This window comes from Ipomoea nil, unplaced genomic scaffold (assembly GCF_001879475.1).
Source record: "Ipomoea nil cultivar Tokyo-kokei standard unplaced genomic scaffold, Asagao_1.1 scaffold2921, whole genome shotgun sequence".
Lineage (NCBI taxonomy): Eukaryota > Viridiplantae > Streptophyta > Magnoliopsida > Solanales > Convolvulaceae > Ipomoea > Ipomoea nil.
The window spans coordinates 2,329,705-2,347,374 of record NW_017619349.1 but is presented as its reverse complement, the minus strand read 5'-3'; the positions used below and the strand labels follow the sequence as shown (position 1 = coordinate 2,347,374).

At 35.4% G+C, this 17,670-nt stretch overlaps 3 protein-coding genes across 3 annotated transcripts; 2 read left to right on the top strand and 1 right to left on the bottom strand.

Moving 5' to 3' along the window:
• The first annotated feature begins 1,938 nt into the window (after nt 1-1,938).
• On the top strand, nt 1,939-5,082 carry LOC109161120 (ribulose-1,5 bisphosphate carboxylase/oxygenase large subunit N-methyltransferase, chloroplastic). The gene is made up of 6 exons (XM_019309469.1): nt 1,939-2,549; nt 2,679-2,707; nt 3,594-3,805; nt 3,920-4,045; nt 4,161-4,565; nt 4,708-5,082. Exons 1-6 carry the CDS (start codon nt 2,044-2,046, stop codon nt 4,921-4,923), a joined length of 1,494 nt encoding a protein of 497 aa, XP_019165014.1. The 5' UTR covers nt 1,939-2,043; the 3' UTR covers nt 4,924-5,082.
• A 589-nt stretch (nt 5,083-5,671) lies between these two features.
• Nucleotides 5,672-10,287, bottom strand: LOC109161119 (uncharacterized protein At1g04910). The gene is made up of 8 exons (XM_019309468.1): nt 9,617-10,287; nt 8,855-8,922; nt 8,575-8,663; nt 8,336-8,498; nt 7,731-8,020; nt 7,351-7,555; nt 6,550-6,707; nt 5,672-6,445 (listed from the first exon to the last, which is right to left on the bottom strand). Exons 1-8 carry the CDS (start codon nt 9,879-9,881, stop codon nt 6,172-6,174), a joined length of 1,512 nt encoding a protein of 503 aa, XP_019165013.1. The 5' UTR covers nt 9,882-10,287; the 3' UTR covers nt 5,672-6,171.
• A 4,374-nt stretch (nt 10,288-14,661) lies between these two features.
• On the top strand, nt 14,662-16,708 carry LOC109161121 (transmembrane emp24 domain-containing protein p24delta10-like). Its single transcript, XM_019309471.1, has 4 exons — nt 14,662-15,082; nt 15,441-15,650; nt 16,263-16,339; nt 16,422-16,708. The coding sequence occupies exons 1-4, from the start codon at nt 14,873-14,875 to the stop codon at nt 16,564-16,566; spliced, it is 642 nt and encodes a 213-aa protein (XP_019165016.1). The 5' UTR covers nt 14,662-14,872; the 3' UTR covers nt 16,567-16,708.
• The last annotated feature ends 962 nt before the right edge of the window (nt 16,709-17,670 follow it).

The window sequence follows — 17,670 nt, the reverse complement described above, 5'->3', positions numbered from 1 at the left end:
CCCATTGAGTATGCTTTAAACTTTGATAGTTTTATAAGATAAATATCAGTCATCACTTAGGGCATCTTCAATAGTGGAAATTTTGGTGTAGTTTTTTAGGTGCCAAGTATGAGAGATGAGATTTTTAATGCAAGAAAAAAAGAACAACTAATTGTTATATTTATCTTGTATTGAGACCACAAAAATCTCATTCTTTGCAAGATGACCTCTAGCATTCTCTCACTTGCTTCTCTTTTATCCATGGTGGCTCCTTCCCCCATGTCTTTACGGGGTGTTTGGTTGGGAGGAAGGAATTAGGAAGGAAATGAATTACAATTCGGTGGGAAAAGAATAAGGTATGAATAATGTAGGAATTCAAATTACATTGTTTGGTATGAGAAATAGAATTTTTAGGAATAAGAAAGAAAAAAATGATATAAAGACTAAAATGCCCTTGTGTAATAAAAAGAATAACAATCATCGAGGGTATTTTTGTCATTTCATCCATTTTTTTCCTTTCCCAAAAGCATTGAATTGCAATTCATATGGGTACCCCATGAATTGCAATTCAACAAAAGGAGGGAATTGCAATTCCCTCCAGCCAAACACTATAATTTATCTTGCAATAGAATAAAGTAGAAAAAGAATTACAACTACATCCAACCAAACACTCCCTTAGAGTATCTATATCAATTCAATATTTTGCACTGTTTTTTATGTGTCATCTAAGAAAGAAAGAGTTATGCAAGAAATAAATGGGAAAAAAAAAACAAAAAGAAAAAAGGTACTAACTCTGCCTGACGAATAAAAACAGACAAAGACATTTTAAAATAATAAAGTTACCACAGCGTACGCGCCAGCTGGGCGCATCAGTGCGCCTAACATGCACTGATTCACCTGCTGCGAAAATTTTAAAGAATTAATTTAATTTAAATGGGTCCCACAATAAACTTTCTCTTGCCGAAGTAAAAACCATGAAAAAACCTCTTCTCCCATCTATTAAAAATCATAACTAAGTTTTTGAAGTCTGAAAAAAATATCTAAAAATCTCTAGTGTAGATGCTCTTAGTGAAATTCCCCACATTGTCACTACAACAAGACTTTCAGAGTGACCCTTGAACTATTGCAATAAGCCTTGCAGAACCAGTCAATTTTTTTTAATTGACAACCGTCGCGGTTTCACTAAACTAATTATGACTTATGAGCACTCAAAATTCCCCTAAAACTTTTAGTGGGTATTTGGTTCACGGAATATTATATTACCTTTAAAAAATGTTAAATTAATGGCAATGTCAAACTACTATGAATGTTAGATTCATGTATTTGGTAAAAATTGAAGTATGGACCCGACCAGAAATGCTATTGGCCTAACCTAAAAAGTCAAAGCAATTAATGCACTAACAGTCAGAGTCAAGTAGAGACTACTAGAGCGCACAACAATTACTAAGGAGTCATGACACTTATTGAGGAAGTCGTTACATTTATTAGGATGTTGTTGTGCCCATTATTGTACTCCGTAATATTTACCATTGTATAATATAAAAGTTGAGCCCATGTAACAACAAGGACAATACACACTAAATCTTGTACTAAGAACCCTAGCAATATAATCACAAACTCTTGACAATACAACTTTACTTGTTTCTATCTACTTGCTTCCTTAAACATACTTTGTATTAATATTACCATCATATATATATATGGAAGGGTCTAGGTTAAAGCAAGGTATTTCGGTTCGATCTGTAACACTAAACATCTTACTTAAGATTCTTTTGAATCATTGTTTTTAGCAACTACGCCTCCACTGAGGCTCAAACTCACAACATTCCAAATGAAAGTCCAACACGAGTACCATTAGACCACATAGTCCTGGTTTATTTTTAGTAACTTAATTAGCTGAAAATTACCAAACATCCTTTAAACCATCGAATTTATCCTTTAACCAGAAGCTATAAATTAACCGTTGTCGTTTCAGAAACCTCATCTCCTTCCTCCCTACACCACACTCTCTCAGGCTCTCTCCCTCCATTTTCTATAACTAAAAAATCTTGGAATTGTAGAGAAATGGTTACTCTTTTGCCTCTCTACCCATACCCATCTTCTTCTTCTCCTTCTTTTGCTTCTCTCGCAACCACAAAACACATCTCTTTCTTGAAACCAAAGCCGCTGTCTCTCCATTATCACAGACCAGTCTTTCTAGCATCATCAAGGCACTCCAGTGAAGCCGACCCAGAATTACCAGAGAGTGTGAAGACTTTCTGGCAGTGGGGAATCGATGAAGGAGTGATCTCAAACAAGACACCCGTGAGGCCGGGCATTGTTCCAGAAGGTATGGGGCTGGTTGCCACGAGAGACATTGGGCGAAACGAGGTCGTTTTGGAGGTTCCGAAGAGGTTCTGGATCAACCCAGATACGGTTGCGGAATCGGAGATTGGGGGCGTGTGTTCTGGGTTGAAGCCTTGGATTGCTGTGGCTCTGTTCTTGCTGAGGGAGAAGTATAGGGGTGGGGATTCCAAGTGGAAATATTACCTTGATGTTCTCCCGGAGTGCACCGATTCTACTATTTATTGGTGGGTTTGAGCTAAATTTGGATTCTTGAATTCAACCCACTCCACTATAAGGGTCTAGAAGTAGGGTTTTAGTTGTTAAAGTTGTGTTCTTGATAAGTGTCATTTGAAATTATTCTCCTTTCAGTGCAGGTCAGAAGAGGAGCTTGCTGAGATTCAAGGTAACATATTCTCTTCTTACAATAAAGCGTTTACCACTACGCTACTAAAAGAATGATTGCAGTAGGCGCTAGTCGGGCGGTAGAATAGTAGCGCCCAGCTCCTGCCTAGGCGGGCGCCTATGCAGCTAACTAAGAAAAACAAGTGCACGTGTGTAGGTGTATATATGTCATATATATATATATATATATATATATATATATATATATATAATGAAAAAAAAAATTAGCAAGCTAAGTCGACCAAGGTTAACTAGACGAGTTAACTTGGCCTAATTTGGCCGAGTTAGGCGCTAGGCAGCTGCCTAGGCGGCTGAGTCGGCCGAGTTAGGCGCTAGGCAGCTGCCTAGGCGGCTGAGTCGGCCAAGTTAGGCCCTAGGCGGATGTGCCTAGGGAGAAATCACCACTCCTAGACCGATTTTTGCAACGTTATAACTCGTAGGGAAGATATAACACCACATTTTCAAGAGGCAGGGTGTTGGACCTTCAGCCTTCGCCCAACAATTCCACTACTACACCAAGAGCACTATAGCTCTTGACGAAATCGTAACTTTATTTTCTTATACTGCCACGTTTTTGAGAGGGTGTTGGACTTGGCCTTCAGGTCTCTGCCCAACAATTCCCTAGCCACTTGATGCTGGACTTGGCCCTTCACCGGCCTTCAGCATCTCGACATGGTCTTGATAGTTTAAAGATTTGGAATGGTGTGGTGTGTTCAGTTTGCATTTATATTATACATGATCAAGTGTAAATATGGTTTTGGGCAAGCATAGAAAGTTGAAAGTTGATCAATTTTATATATATATGCTTAAGATTTCCACAGATATGTAGTTGCTTGGGTTTGTGTGATATGATTGATGCAATTGTTGTAGTGGTGAGGGTTTTGCAGGAACCCAGCTATTGAGCACAACAATTGGAGTTATAGATTATGTGCAAAATGAATTCCAGAAAGTTGAAGAACAAGTCATACTTCCAAACAAGCAGCTTTTCCCTTACCCTATAACACTGGAGGACTTCCTTTGGGTATTTGGGATCCTCAGATCTAGGGCTTTTTCTCGCCTTCGAAATCAAAATCTTATTTTGATGCCATTTGTTGACTTGGTAAGCTCCTAGATGATCTCTTGTAGTTAGTTGTTCAGTGTCAATTTCATCTGGTTAAACAGCAAGAAACAAAAAAATGATTGATTTTTTGTATATTTTTGTTTTATGCGTTAGATCAACCACAGTGCTCGAGTTACCTCTGAAGATCATGCCCATGAAGTTCGAGGACCAGCCGGTCTTTTCTCCTGGGATTACTTATTTTCTTTGCGAAGCCCGCTATCAGTGAAGGCAGGCGAGCAGGTAAATTGGCATTGCTTCGGCTCCTACATAGATTTAAAGTTAGTTATTACATTTATGGTATGAACTTGGTTATGGGAACATAGAAAAACTTTTGTGAGTTGAGTTTGATTTGCAGGTATTCATCCAATACGATCTGAACAAGAGCAACGCTGATTTTGCTCTCGACTATGGCTTCGTTGATTCGGGTGCAGATCGTGATGCATTCACGCTTACACTAGAAGTTTCAGAGTCGGATGAGTTTCACGACGACAAGGTGGATATTGCAGAGTCGAACGGTTTAGGGGAAATGGCTTACTTCGATATAAAGTTAGGCCAACCTCTTCCACCACAAATGCTTCCCTATTTGAGGCTAGTGGCGCTTGGGGGCACCGACGCTTTCCTACTCGAATCGATATTCAGGAACTCCGTCTGGGGGCATCTGGAATTGCCCATTAGCCGCGCGAATGAGGAGCTCATATGTAAAGTTGTGCGAGAGGCTTGCTCATCTGCGCTTTCCGGCTATCATACCACTCTTGAAGAGGTCAGTCGTTTACTAGTAACACAAGCAGCTAAATTGAAGCATATGCTCCGTCTCAACTAAAAGGCTAAGCTGATAGTTGGATTGCACATTTATGTTTATATATTACTTAACAGATAATAAGAAAGTGAGAATGTGATTGCAGGATGAGAAGTTGAAAGAAGAAGGAAACTTGAGCCCAAGAGTTGAGATAGCAGTTGGGGTTAGGGCAGGGGAGAAGAAAGTGTTGAGACAAATAGACAACATATTTAGAGAGAGGGAAGAGGAATTGAATGAATTAGAATACTACCAAGAGAGGAGGCTCAAAGATCTTGGTCTGGTTGGAGAACAAGGAGATATCATCTTTTGGGAGCCTAAATAAATAGGATAAGAGTTATCAGCCATCAAGATTAGTGATTGTCATAGAATCAATCTTATTCATCCACCAAACATTGGAATGCACTATATATCTAGTCTAGATGCTCAAATTTTGAAATTGTTCACACCTTCTTTATTCAATCTTATGTTTCACCTTCACATTTTTTTTAAAAGGAAAAATGGTAAAATAAGTCTTTAAACTTTATTCGAAAAGTCAATTAAGTCTCTGAACTTTTAAAATATGCAATTAAGCCCATCAATATGTTAGCGAGAGTTTCAACAACATTTTGGCCAATTTCGGCAACGTGGGACTAACACCAACAACTGAGTCCTTAGAGCATTGTCAAAGTTGGTCGGAGTGTCACCAAAGCTCTAGTGACATCAATGCTATTACATGTCAAATACTCCTTAATTAATTTCGACTTAGAAAATACAATTTATATTCTAGAAGTTCACAATTTCAATACTAAAAATATACAAAATTTATACGTCATTTAAGACCAAGGTCCACCTTGCAAGATGGACCCTAATCCATGGTATAACTGTCCAATAATATGTTGATAGATTTAATTGCACATTTTAAAAGTTCAGAGACTAACTGACTTTTCGAATAAAATTTAAAGGCCTATTGGGGTTCGAAATAAAATTTAAAGGCCTATTGGGGTTCGAATCCCATCATATCCATCCCCATCAAATGTTGAACTATAAAAACAAGTTTCTTGCATTTATGTATAAATAATTGCATCTTAATAGAATAACACAACAAAACTTCTAGCTATTGACAGCGAAATCATTTCACAAAATTTATACTGCAGTTCTCTGTACTTGTGAGGAGTTCACAATTTGTCACTGTGGAATGAATGAGTAGCATCTGCAGATCACAACTTTGGGTTACAAGAAAAAACAAATGAATCATTTTGGTATCATGTGAGAGTACCTGCATTCTGTTGAAGAAAGGAAATAGGTATACCAACAAAATGAATGAATACATCTTTAGATGCCCACCACTACATCACCGATCTTTGTTGCCTGTTTGTTCTCCTCGCGTTTCCTTATCTATCACAAACCACATGAGAACAAAACCAAGTCCGATCGCCACCGTTATTACAAGATGCCAAGCGCCTGCAAAACTTCTAAAGAATGTTGATCTCGTCGGAATCATTTGTACACTTCACTCATCGTGTTATCATGTTTTCTCTGTGATATCAAGGCTGTGGAGGATTAAAGTGAGACCCGGTTTTGTGGCTGTGCCTCACGGGATTGAAGTAGAATTATCAGGCCCTAATAAGTCATCACAGCTTGGACTCTGGCAAACACATTCATAAGGATTAGCATAAAAGTAATCTTCCTCTTTGGGCTTGTCTACGATAACTTTACGAAGAGCTGGCTGCCCCATTCTCCACTTGTGTGTCTGCTGAATTGCAGCTGAAAATTTGTCCCAAGAAAGCGTTCCATTCTGATGTAAATCCAATAATTGTACAAGACTTCTCCGATCCAGTTGGATGGTTTTCTTAAACCCTAGATACCTGCACATGATCTAATCAGGAATGCCCTCGAGGATATTTTCTGTTAGCAATATCGAAATGGAATGACTGTCTGCAGTCTGCCTAAGCAAAATTTATCATTATACCTACGATGACCTTCAACGACTTTTGCCATGTTGCCATCGTAAGTAGGAATAAATATATTACTGGCCACTGACACTACAAAATCCAGGGCTGCCATTTGAGATGAATGGTTCTGGAATTGCTGCAAGTCTCCAGGATCAAGCAGTGTTTCCTTTTTTACCTGCAAATGCAATTAGGGAGAGAAGTAAGAGATCACTATGCTTACCAAAACTTAGCTAGCAAAATAAGTCCACAGTTATGTCCATGAGATAAGCCCTAGCCTGATTGCAACCTTTTAGCAAGTAGCAATATTATGTTGTATTTAAAACACGAGAGAAATTTTCCTTTTATGTTCAAAAATTCAAACCAAGAAATATCCACTCTAAAAATATTTGGAAGTTTTTGGTCAAGAAGTGAGTTACATATGGCCCTGTTTGGTAAATGGATGATAGCTATTAGCTGATTGTGTTAATTAGAGGGTATAACTAGTTGATAACATTAGCTGTTGTAGAAAAGTGTTTGGTAAATTAATTGTTAGCTGATAGCTGTTTGGTATAATTTCTTTTCTAAAAAGCTAATTGAAAAAGTTGTTTGGAGTAGCTTTTTGAATTTTAGCATTTTGGAGTTGCAAAAAGCTAATTAACCAAACACTTATATTTATATTTTAACTAAATCAAACAATTAATAGTGGTCAAATAAGCCAAAATTGGCCTATAGGCCAATTTTTTTACCAAACAGGGCCAATTATTATTTAGAACACAGATGTTTGGAGTTTCAAAGCCACATCAAGAATGAGATGGTTATGAGAAACACCTATCACTTACAATCCTTGGAAAAGCAGATCTTAATGCTGCAAGCCTCCGTTCACTGCCATATATCTCACCAGATGCAATATATATTTGTGTGTCCTTCTCAATATCCAATGCTTGCAAAACCAATGCTGCCTCCTCTGGGGTAAGAGGACATAAGCCTTGAGACCTCCTCTCTTTAGAGTCTATCTCTTTCTCCTTCCACCAAGGGAACGCGTACCTGAACAATAAAGGAGCCATAAAATGTAATCAGTAAGACATGAAATAGGTGCTATCTTCAATGCATTTTATCTAAATAAATGTACGGGACAATTTGCCTTAAGTAATCAAAAGTATAGAACCATGGAACAAAGAAATTCATTGAAAATGTTAAGTTAGACTTCAATGTACATCACCTTAATCGCTTCAGTTCCTCAGCCTCCTCCTCTGTGCAGCCATGAGTACAACCTGAGAAAGCCAGCATGTCCATCTCATATCTTAGATGCAATGCTACATAAGGCCCTTCCTCTTGCAGCAAATGAACCAATTTCTGGCCCAACGCCTCAATCTGGGGAGTGAATTTTAGGCTCTGGAAATTGACACGACATCGGAGTCTCTGAAGTTCAAGAGGTATACCATTGTTGGCCAGTCTTGTATCTGTCCTATCGAAGTGTATGACCTTGTGCTTGCTGTATAGAGGTAGAATCTGCAGAATGCATTACAAAGCATCACATCAGAATTTAAAGTCCCCTGGAAGAGTAAATGCTACAACAATAAGGACAAGTCAATTTCTGCTTGTTAATCTCTACAAGGGCAGTGGATGAAGATCTGGGCATCTGGCACCACCTTTATAGTTCAAATGTTCAAAGTAACAAAACTTAAGAACAAAACACTAACTTCTAAATAGCAAAAAACTACTAATTTGTGCAATTATTAAGAAATCAACAGCCATTTGGTCATTGTACATCATTAGTGTTACTTGCAAGATAACAATAGACACTCGAAATAACAAGCAACAAACCTGTTCCAAGTAGTATTTTTCATTTGACCAGCTAATAGGAGGCATTTCTAGGGGTTGGTATCGATGTCTCCTGCCAAACCTCTTTGGTAACTTCCTAATAATTCTAACTTCATCTCTTAATGAATCAATGAAGTGTCTCACATCAAAAATATCCTCAAAATTGCTGCAAAGGAGATTGCTGAAAGTTATTGTAAGGCATTAAATACGAGGTGAAAAGTTTATTTATAACACTCAATTACCTAGTATCAGCCCAGAATGATGTCTTGTCAAGCTCTGGAACAACCAAAGTCAAGTTTAAAAATCGAGCAACTGCCACCATGTCACATATCTGCATACCAAATTGATCAGATTAGTCTTTTATTTACACTTTCACATGTTAAGAACATTTATATTTATAAAAAAAAAAAAAAATGCTTCAATCTCACTAAAAGAAGTGGAGTAGAAGGGGAAATTTAAAAGGTCAAACAAAGAGAGAGAGAGAGAGGAAAAAAAAAAAAAAAAAAAAAAAAAAGTACCAACCGCAGCTCGCATTTGATTCAAGCCACCATTGCAAGAAACTTTAAGAAAACCATTGCTTGTGTAATTCCCTGTAATATAATATATATCAGCACCTCATAGTAGAAATAAAATATATAGTGTTTGAGACAGCTATCATGGATAACATCTTAATAACTTTACTTTCCAATAATTTCACAGGAAAAAATTTTCATTGAAACTTAGTATTTCAAAGATTTTCTTCTGCTTTTTGTTCCTACATGAAGGAATAGGAGTGCAGGTGGGATCATGTACCTATATTACCTGTATACAGTGTACTGGAGAAACAAATACCATCATGTAATTGAATACATCCTCAAAAATACAATTTTGATTCCAAAGCAGCTAAAATTGACGACACTTCACAGAATTTGCAACTTTTTCCTCTCAACATTGTCTATAATTTTTTTTTTATATATATAATATACATTTAAGTGCTTCTTTATGGTATGTATCTTTCAAATTACACCTCCCCTGAAAGTAGCTAAAAGAACTAAGAATCAAGAATCAGCTTTTAAAATGCCATAACTCATAAGACACTACTACAGTTCAAATTGAACTTGATAGCCTTAAGCACTGCCACACAAATATAAGATTCCATTCACCTGAAAAGCAAGCCAGCCAGCATTTGAACTAAATTCCAAACCTTTAATAATTTGACTTTCCTATTGGCTCAATTTATCAATCAACGTCCCAAAACTTACAAGCTATCTACTTCATCCAATAAATACGAGGGAAGCAGCTTACTGGCCGGAAGGAGAGGCGGAGGCGGTGGCGCCAGCAAGTCCTTGTCGACGAGAGCAACGCCGGTGAGCAAGCGCGGATGCCAGAGCTCGGCCACTGCAACGAGCTGAACCAAACAGGTCCATATCAGAATGCTGGAACAAACCCTAATAAACCACACCTGCAACCTGGTCCGCTGGATCACCTGCCCTCCTCCTCCTCCTTGCAAGGACTGCACTTTATCGCCCCTCACCACCACCGACACGCCCTCCGATCTGCCCAACTCCATTTCACTCCCCCCTCATTCCTCATCGCCCATCAAAACCATGCATCGCTACCGCATAAAAACATCAAAACTCAAACTGCATTGCCGAATCAAAGCACTAGATTGAGCAAAAACGTGATGAATTTATTTAACCTCCAAAGTTTGGAGAATTCATGGACAATGAGGCAGCGACGAATGCGAAGCGGAAAACAATAATCAAATCAAACAATAAATAAATAAATAAAACGTTTTGAGGCAAATGTTAATGGAGTAATCAGACAAGAGTCAAATCTCGTATGAATTTTGTGTCTGATTATTCTCAGAAAGTCTCTTCCGAAGAAGGATAAAAACACGATGGCGTTTGGTTTATGGTCCTCTGTAATTTATGAGAGAGATCCCAGAATTCTCAGATTTGGAAGAACAGACAAAATTTTTTACAAATTGTTACTACAATCCTTTTTATTTCATATAAAATTATAATATGGAGTAATAATAATAATAATAATATATAAATGAACCTACTTTCTATATGCTTATATTTTTTTATGCTGAAGAAAATTTTTGTCAATCTGAGAATGTATATTGGATAAACACTATCTTGTGATCTTAGCTAACTTGCTTAAACAAAAAAAAAAAAAAAAAAAAAAAAAAAAAAAAAACTAATATGGGCATATGTTTTATTTCTATATTGTACATTTGTACGTGTATTTTTTCGTAAAAAATTATTATTCTATTCATATTTTTTATATTAATTAGTGATAATAAAACTACATAATGTAATAATGTAATACATGCTGATTCTGTTTAGTAGAGCTTATTACTAGATAGTGAATTATTTTTTATAGAGTAATTAATAGATGACAATGGATTAAGTTGTTTTTATTAATTGTTTGTAAAAATGTGTTTAGTAAATTAAAGTAATTGGTTATCATTAGTTGATAATTAATGTAGCTATTCTAAATATAAGTTTATTGTCTCAATAAACGTGTACAAATATTAGAGTAAATTAGCTAATCATGGCTTGCATGCATTTCCTCCCTAAATAAATAAAATTGTTTTAACAAAAATATTAAATTTATATATTAAATGTCAAACATTTTGTGCTCAGCATCTCTGTGATTAGGGAAGATGAAGAATTGACTTTTTGGACAATTGAACTGCAATAGATAGAGAAAGTATAGAACATATAGTATTTTGTAATAGAGTCAGTAGTGTTCAAAAAATTTATATATTAAATAATTTTATTATGTTGCCTCATTATTGAAGATCATAATAAATTTTTCTATGACTCTTTTATTTGATTAAAAAAAAAATCAACTCACAAATGAATATTTTGAAATGTTAATTTTAATGCCGATTGAAGGCTATTCCCTAAACTAGTTTATTATTTACCAACATTCATTTTAACAAGTTTATTTACTTGATTAGAAAATTAAAATTAAGGTTCAAATCTCGGCGACGGTAATATGAGGATTATGTTCAAAATAAGTATATTTATTGTGTGCACTAGCATTTTGCATTGTCTATTGAGTCATTGAGTCATTGTGATTTATATCATCTTAAATATTCTGTTGGACTGGGGTGTGGGGACCATAGAGTTAGAAATTTAACATTTTGAAAAAAGAAGAAAAATAAAATTGATGAAAAGTTATCAATATCACTTTTTTAACAAATATCCCTAAACATATGTTAATAGTACAAATACACCCATTAACTCCTACCCATAGTCAATGTGGCAAACAAACATTAAATTCTTGACACTGCCTCTCCGCCTAACTTTTGATGTATTTAAAAAATAAAAGAAAAAATGTTATTAGAGTTATTGGTTTTACTTTTGTGAATGATATTATTGTTTAATCCTTGACAAAAACATGTGATGTTGTGTACAAACTAAAGCACTTGTCAGCTTAGCTCTGGCAAATTAATTATTGCTTATATCATTTATTGTGACAAACAAAAAACAAAGAGTGGAATTGCTTAATTGAGGCACACACTGTCATTGGTAAAACTCAATCATTGGTCTCTTGTGATAAATTTTACCTTTACAATCATATTTAGGAGAAGTTATTCATGTTTACTAAATACACAATGGTGTAGAAAAATATATTTAATGCACTAATTAAATTATATATTTTCAATTTTGTCACATTAAATGTTTAAATATAAATTTTTGATTGATCTCTTATAAGATTGTTTCATGAGTCTCAATCCGTGAGACGGATCAGATATAATAAAAATGAGTTACAACAAAATTGTATATATAATCAATATTTGAAATCTAAAAACAAAAAAAAACAAAAAAAAAAAAAACTCAAACCTCAGACCGACAAAGCATTTGGGAGGATATAAATCATGGTAACTCAGTTGAACCACATAGGCTTACTGCACACAAGGAGCCCCCTCTCACACTGCTGTTGGTAAGACTCTTCAGCTCGATCCCTTATTATTCTTTCTAAACTTCAACTCTATGACCAACTGAGCTACACATGCAAGTGAGATTAAAACAAACTATAATGTAAGATGTTGGAATAAGTATAGTTTGCCTGACCATTTCATTGAAATTATCGTGATTCAATTATCTGATGTTATTATTGTTTTTTTGTCCACTTCAATTATTCACTTTTGGTTAGGATATATCCCAACATTTCACATTTTGTGTTTATTGATAATGATAAATGAACCATTCATTCACTTGATAACATAAGGTCATGTTTGTTTAATGTTTTTGGAAATGATGTTTATTAGGACATTTCCAAATTTATATTTTATGAGGGAATGAAAGATCGATATCTAATTATTTATACTGTATTAAATATTACACAATATTAAATAGTTTCATTAAATAAATATGTAATAAGTTGGTTAATTCATAACTAGCTAGTAATTATATAAGATTGTGATATTTCAATATTGGACAATCCAAATGGGAATTACTACTTTTAATATATGACAAATCACTTGTCATATACTGTACAATGTGATGTATAATATTTTAAATTTAATGTACAATCATATTAACTTTAAAAATATGGATAAAAACCAGTGATATAACTTAGACTCATACATAATATTTGTAGACGATGTTATATGTTCAATATGCCCCTCATATCATTGTTGGAAAATCCCATTAAGGGATCCTGGTAAGCAAATTAGGTTTATGCCTAAAATTGTGGTTTGCTAGGCTCCTTAGTATATTGGTGGTCTCCATAGTCTTTGATCCAGCTATAGTACGGAGTATAAAAAAAAGGCATATTGTCTCTTCTCGAGATCATGACCTCTCATCCGTAACCAAGACTCCCACTTGACTTCTCCATTTGTTATTTTCATTGGCTAAAGATTTTCAACCCAATTTCTTGATATTATCCCTGGTTTATGGTGAACCTAGTCCATTTAAAACTATCAATATATGTATAGTAACACCATTAGTTCCAAATTTTGAGTGTTTCATGGAGTTTTGTAGTAAATACATCGGGATCTACAAATACATATATGTCTTGTAGTGTCTGAGCTTAGGTAATTATGGCAGTAGGTCAGACGCTCCCGAGCTGATATGGGGTTAGATTATTGTTTCAAAAGTGCATTTAATGCCCTATTTATAGGGTGAAGATGGAGCACATGTCGGCCATCCGACACGTTTACCACGCGTCTCACATACATTAGTGTAGTTGACGACTCTTCTAATAGGTACGTGTGGACGTTGATTCCTAACAAGGCCATTTTCGACGGGATCGGGCTGACCAATCGGTAGAGGGATTTTGTCCTCTAGTGTTGGAGGATCTGACCCGAGCACTAAGGTCGGGACCGAACAGAGTGGGCGCCATGACTTGGCCAATAATCTTAATGGACACAATTATACCTTGGGTTCGGTCAATCCCAAATAAAGTTGGTTAAACTCGGGAAATGTTCCTAATTAAAGGCGTACACGGAGTATCCCAAGTAGATATACAGTTGTACGCTTAGGGGATATTACCTACCAACTCCGTTAATTTCGAGTTTTTTTTTTTTTTTTTCAAAATCCGAAAATTTGAAAAATAATCTTGGTACACGACTATACGTTGCGTGCACTGTGAGTGGGGTGGTAGCCAACTGGTGACCACCCCAATTTAAAAAATTTCACTTTTTTTCATTTTCAGTCGTCTCTTCATAGTAAAGTTATAAAAACCTAATGAAAATTTACAACCAATGTAATTGCTCCGAGTTATTTGTAGCCTTGAAAGTTGGAGGCTCGCAATCCGATGTGACTTTTTATTTTTTATATAATCTAATGTGTTGCAATTTTGGTGTCAGAATTTTAATGTATTATTATTATTATTAACTTTGGTAATAATATAAATTAAAAATAAATTATTTTGTAATTAAAATAATATTTTTTTGAATGCTACTAGCTCTATTACAATGTAATATATATACCCACAAAGAGCCAATAACGCCTCCACTGAGGCTTAAACTCACAACCTTCTAAATGAAAATCCAACCCGGGTACCATTAGATCACATAATCCTGATAATTAAAATAATATTTAATTTACTTAAAGTTTATATTTTTATGTAGTGCACATTTTTTAATGAATATTTACAAAAAAATGAATTATTGTATTTCAAATTTTGTAAAATAATTTGACGGAACGTGAAATTTCTTTATATTTTTAATATCTTCTTAAATTAATCTTCTATATATTGCTAAAAGAGATTGATAGAAGAAAATAATTGCCGGGTTCACAGAATAATTTGCGGGAAAAAAAGAAAGTAAAAGCAGACCACAAGAAATTCGAAAAAAATGGCCGTTTTTGAGGATGACGGTTAGTCGGCCCTGTTATTATAGTCCTCGTTCTCTCTTCGACTTTACCCAGTAGAAATTTCAATAATAGAATCCTCATAACACCGCCGGCCATCGTCTTCATCACCATCCCTCCCTGTTTCTCTTCTCCTAGAGATTTCTAGCAGAAGAGAGGGAGAGAAATCCAAAAAAAAAATAAAAAAAAAAATTAATAATTATTAAGAAGAATAAAATCCGAAATGGGTCCGGAAGGTTATGCCCTCTATCTCCTTCTCATCTTGGCCATCTTCTCGACCCAGATTCACTCCTTCCGTTTCAATGTTGAATCCGGCAGTACCAAATGCATATCTGAAGATATTAAGGGCGGCGCCATGACCGTCGGCAAGTACCACGCAATCAACCCCCACGAAGGCCACCCTTTACCCGACACTCACACTTTCATCATTCAGGTCGGTAATTTATTTTTTTTAATAATTCCCTAAAAAAAAAAGAGTCTTTTGGATTATGGGCTTTCTTGATTATTAGTTTTTCATAAATTTGTGTATGTTTTAGTATCATTTCTAAAATGGCATATTAACAAACAGTTGATGTGTATGTTTTAGTATCATTTCTAAAATGGCATATTAACAAACAGTTAATGTATGAATGTATGATAGCACAAATATGTGGAGAGCTTCTCATGGATATAACAGCATTGTCTTTAAAATGATTCTTTATAACATTTACAATTAGGATGGATTATTATTATTATCCATTGTTTTCTGTATGGAGTTTTGCTTGAATGGTGTTTTTTCTTTTCTGGTTTAGGTGACATCTACCTATGGAAATAGTTATCACTATGCCTCCTATGTGTCCGAAGGGACCTTTGCTTTTCAGACTGCAGAATCCGGGGACTACACGGCTTGCTTCTATGCTGCTGATAACAGTCCCCCGATTACATTTCCTATTGAATTGGAGTGGAAGTCTGGTGTACTTACTAAGGATATGGCTAGTGTTGTAAAGAAAGACTCTGTTGAAGTAAGCTTTTATCTTCTCGGTTTATGCTTATTTCAATCTCTGACTTTTACGAGAAATCGTCATTCTTGGTAGTTTCTAACTTGTGTTCTTGAATATAATAACACACATATAAATGCTGTGTTGTAAAATGACAAAAATGATAGTCTGGTGGAATTAACCCTTGATTTATGCTAGTAATGTGAGTTTTTCAAGGTGGGTATTTGTTAATCATCGGAGCATTTTTGTTTCACTTTTCAAATGCCATTACTTCTGTTTTTGGTATGTATTGGTTCATTATCCTCTCCGGGTAATAGTTTTATCTTCTGCTTGAACCCTCTTCTAGTGGATATAACTTGTGTTCTTGAATATTATAACACACATATAAATGATAGTCTGTGATGTAAAATGGCAAAAATGATAGTCGGGTGGAATTAACCCTTGATTTATGCTAGGAATGTGAGTTTTTCAATGTGGTTATTTGTTAATCATCAAGCATTTTCGTTTCACTTTTCAAATGCCATTACTTCTGTTTTTGGTATGTATTGGTTCATTATCCTCTCCGGGTAATAGTTTTATCTTCTGCTTAGTGGATATATCATTGATTTGTGGACTTTGTGATTGGTATTTTACTAGGCTATGGAATCACAACTCAGGAATATGTATCTAACTGTTTTCGACATCCAAAGTGAGATGCAATATCTTCGTGAAAGGTATGTTAAATGTACCGGTTTCTTTCGTTTTAAGGAACATGTTGTCTAAGAACTTTGACCTTAATGCATTGTTGTACTGCAGAGAAGAAGAAATGCAGGAACTTAACCGATCTACCAACTCGAGCATGGGTTGGCTGAGTGGCGTGTCGATTATTGTAGTCCTCTCTGTGGCAGGAATGCAGTATTGGCATCTGAAAACCTATTTCCAGAAGAAGAAGCTCATCTAATTCACTTCTTTCTCTGAGAATACCCCAATAGCCTGTCTTTGCTAATGTACAGTATTTACATCAATCGATAGAGGAAAACCACACATTTTAGGATCCATTTCAATTACAGATTTTAATATAGCTTCAATGTTTTCAGTGTCTATTCTTAATTCTCATACTGAACCAACAAAAAAAATAAAAAAAAATTGGATCTTTAAACTAAAAGACAAATTATAATAAAATTAAAAATTTAAAATAATAATAAAACTTGAAACAGATAGTTTCATTAATAAATGGACTCTAAGCTTTCTCGAGCGGCATTACTAAGTCTGATCTCACCTAATGGACCTCTCGTCTAATGTTGAATTTAAAATTTTTTCGTTACGAGGTTCAATCTCACTTATTGCCAAATAGAAGAGTTTCTTCTTGGTCAATGTCAAGAAAAAGCTACGCTTTTCTTACGGGCATTACAAAGTCATAAACCCGATATGAACTAGGTCATTCCATAGTCATAGCTTGTTGAGTCCAAAGACGTGATGCCTAACCTTTTATATATATATATATATATATATATATATATATATATATATATATATATATATCCTTAGTTAGTTCCTACGATCACAATCTCCTGACTAGGCAAATTTGCTTAAGTCCACTATGAGAGCTAGCGGAAGTGAGTGGACGAAACCATTCATGGTAAACTAAGTGTGGGTGACTCCATTGTTAGGGTCAATAGATAACCATATCACTAGGTTTCACATTAATCGTGTCCACTCCAACTCCAGGGTTAGTTAATTGACTATGCATGTTTATGTGTGCGGCATTATGTTCGTAGCAAGGTTGCATGAGGTAGAATTTTTCTTCCCATGTTTATGCTTGCAACAAAAGTCGAGATTGGGTAGCCTTATATCTAGTTTCCATGTCAACAAGATTAGTTTCCATGTCAAACAATGTTCGTCACTTTGGCTAAGCTCGGATAGAGAGGGTGTGCCCCTATTTCCCTACGGGCTCATGGTCAACACCTTTGGATCCTTTCTCTATGTTTGAAACCAATTCCCGGGCTAGGATAACTTAGACTAGGGGCTTGTGATATTTCTTCATCCTCATTCTCTTTTTCTTTAG

What these genes read in the sequence shown, in the direction of transcription:
- LOC109161120 (XM_019309469.1), top strand. Translation starts at nt 2,044, where the DNA reads ATGGTTACTCTTTTGCCTCTCTACCCATACCCATCTTCTTCTTCTCCT. An exon ending in TGATGCCATTTGTTGACTTG is followed by an intron (nt 3,806 to 3,919) that starts GTAAGCTCCTAG and finishes TTTATGCGTTAG; the next exon opens with ATCAACCACAGTGCTCGAGT. An exon ending in CAGTGAAGGCAGGCGAGCAG is followed by an intron (nt 4,046 to 4,160) that starts GTAAATTGGCAT and finishes TTTGATTTGCAG; the next exon opens with GTATTCATCCAATACGATCT.
- LOC109161121 (XM_019309471.1), top strand. Translation starts at nt 14,873, where the DNA reads ATGGGTCCGGAAGGTTATGCCCTCTATCTCCTTCTCATCTTGGCCATC. An exon ending in CTCACACTTTCATCATTCAG is followed by an intron (nt 15,083 to 15,440) that starts GTCGGTAATTTA and finishes TTTCTGGTTTAG; the next exon opens with GTGACATCTACCTATGGAAA. An exon ending in TAAAGAAAGACTCTGTTGAA is followed by an intron (nt 15,651 to 16,262) that starts GTAAGCTTTTAT and finishes GTATTTTACTAG; the next exon opens with GCTATGGAATCACAACTCAG.
- LOC109161119 (XM_019309468.1), bottom strand. Translation starts at nt 9,881, where the DNA reads ATGGAGTTGGGCAGATCGGAGGGCGTGTCGGTGGTGGTGAGGGGCGAT. An exon ending in TCATTCTGGGCTGATACTAG is followed by an intron (nt 8,499 to 8,574) that starts GTAATTGAGTGT and finishes TCTCCTTTGCAG; the next exon opens with CAATTTTGAGGATATTTTTG. An exon ending in GTCGTTGAAGGTCATCGTAG is followed by an intron (nt 6,446 to 6,549) that starts GTATAATGATAA and finishes GATCATGTGCAG; the next exon opens with GTATCTAGGGTTTAAGAAAA.